At 37.7% G+C, this 2,133-nt stretch overlaps 1 protein-coding gene across 1 annotated transcript in view; it reads right to left on the bottom strand.

Annotated features, from left to right (window-relative positions):
• Positions 1 to 1,202: 1,202 nt before the first annotated feature.
• LOC105623924 overlaps positions 1,203 to 2,133 on the bottom strand; it is a 10,394-nt gene continuing 9,463 nt past the window's right edge. Inside the window, exon 7 of the mRNA XM_012205298.1 lies at positions 1,203 to 1,400. Within this exon, the coding sequence (XP_012060688.1) occupies positions 1,203 to 1,400 (198 nt within the window). The remainder of the gene's footprint in view (positions 1,401 to 2,133) is intronic.

Here is a 2,133-nt window from a genome sequence, read left to right on the forward strand (position 1 = left end):
TAAGAATATTTCCTGAAAGAATGTAAATTAGCACATTACAACAATTATCATAGTAAATACATAACTTATCTTTAGTGTCACCAAAGTATAAGTCATTCAAATGATAAATATTTTTCAGGAATTCTTTTATTTTAGTTGAGCCTTCTCCATAAAACTCGACTATTTCCGCTTTGCCACTCAGAACGGAAATGCCCTTCCTTTTCACATTTCCAACATTCTTTATTACTTCTATTCCCCTTAAAATTTTATTCTTAGGAAAATTTTATTCTTAGGAAATCTTTTAAATTTATTTCCATTAGTTTTGTTCTCTTCTCTCTCCCCATTTTTCTCTTCAGTTTGATTCTTTTCTTTTTTAGTAATTAATAGTAAATAATTAGTAAAATCATTTCCTTGTTTTCTTTCGAAATTTAAATTATTTTCTTTTTTATATTGAAAATTATCTTCTTGAATCAATTTTATTGCCTTCTTTCTTTCGATTGCTATCCTTAACGATCCTCTTTTGATATTCTTATCTCCTTCATTTGGACAGCTTTTTTTACAAATCCGTCGGAAAGAGATTGCGGAAACAAATTGCGCGCATGCGATTTTTGCGAATCGAATCGGGATTCTCTGGATAAGCTAATTGTAATAACCTTTCTATGTCAGAACCCAAAGAAACGATATTTTCTCCGAATTTCTGTTTTCTATTAGTAAACTGCGAATATTAGTTTTGTAACGAATGCGTTTCACCGAAATTGTAAGTTTTCTAAATTTTGCTTTCCAATATTGCACGCGCTTTGCCCCGCAAACACGAAACCAAGATAGCGATCTTTGTTTCCTCTTCCCAACGATTTGTGCGGATGATGAGATTGAATTGTGTGAAAAACTTACTGCATAAGGGCGCACTTTCGTCATAAGTGTCTGGTTTCAGTTTCATGGATGCCCCCCGCCCCCTCCCCCCGCGAAGTAGTGCAGGATCGACATGACCGAATGCGCGGACAATACATGATGATTCACTATATTTGTACAACCGGCGACATTTACATTGGAGTCAATAAAGTTGGCAGCGCTCGCAACAGAATTCGCGCGATTAACTCGTGATCGAAATCAGGGAAGTTGACGATATTCGCGACAGGATTGACATGCACAATGTTACTGACGGCAACAACGGAAATGTCCATCGATACAGAATAGTGGATCATTATTAGAAATATTAGAGAGACTTAGCTGGTTTGCAGGAATCCCTCGCAGTTTTTCCTGTAGCTGCGCAATCTCAGTCTCTGCGCAATAGCTGCGCTATCCCTTTGACGCAACATCGCCGCAAATTCCTCCTGTCGTTGCTGCTGTCGTGCAACCTCTGCGTCCCGCTGTCGCAACGTCTCCGAAAATTCGGCTCTTGTTCGACGTTGTTCCTCACGTAGCTATTGTACCTCTCGTAATATAGCTTGAAGCGTCGATGTGACGGAAAAAGCTTCTTCTGTAGCGACTCACTGTACTATCGCTTCGGTCATTTGCTCCAATTCTCGCTGAACTATCATTTCCTGCGGATTTTCCATTAGAGCTCTTTTCCTCGTAATGATTGGCGAACGAATCATTACACGATCTTGGACACGGGAGTCCTCAAAATGTTACGTCCGGGCGTCCAGCTCGCGGAGATGTTCTCGCATTCGCGTTCATGCCAGCCCGCAGAAATGAACAACACGGATATAATTGAAAGAAGAAAAAGACTTTATTTTGAAAATAGACATAGAAAATAAAGTCACACGAATGATGAAAGAATCAGAGGAGAATCGAGAGACAAAGCGCAAAGAGAGTCCAAGCGCAGCGACTCACGTCCAAATCTGCAGATCTTATTTAATAACAGAGTGGCTCGTTGCTACAACAAGCGATAACAACGCAGAACTTCGGAATTTCAGCGGTGAACTACAGTGTCAGTGTCGGCACGGTACGAAATAATAATATTATTTCGATAAAACATGCAAATAATGAAAATATATTGCTAGTACTTTCGTTATTAAAATTTTTGTTTATTATACAGACAATTTTCTTGTATTTATATAGACAATATTTTATATTTATAATTTAATACAATAATAATTATAATAAATAATTTTAAGTACCGAAAATATATTAGGTGTACAACTTTGCTTCCGT

This window comes from Atta cephalotes, assembly GCF_000143395.1.
Source record: "Atta cephalotes unplaced genomic scaffold scaffold00002, whole genome shotgun sequence".
NCBI classification, from domain to species: domain Eukaryota; kingdom Metazoa; phylum Arthropoda; class Insecta; order Hymenoptera; family Formicidae; genus Atta; species Atta cephalotes.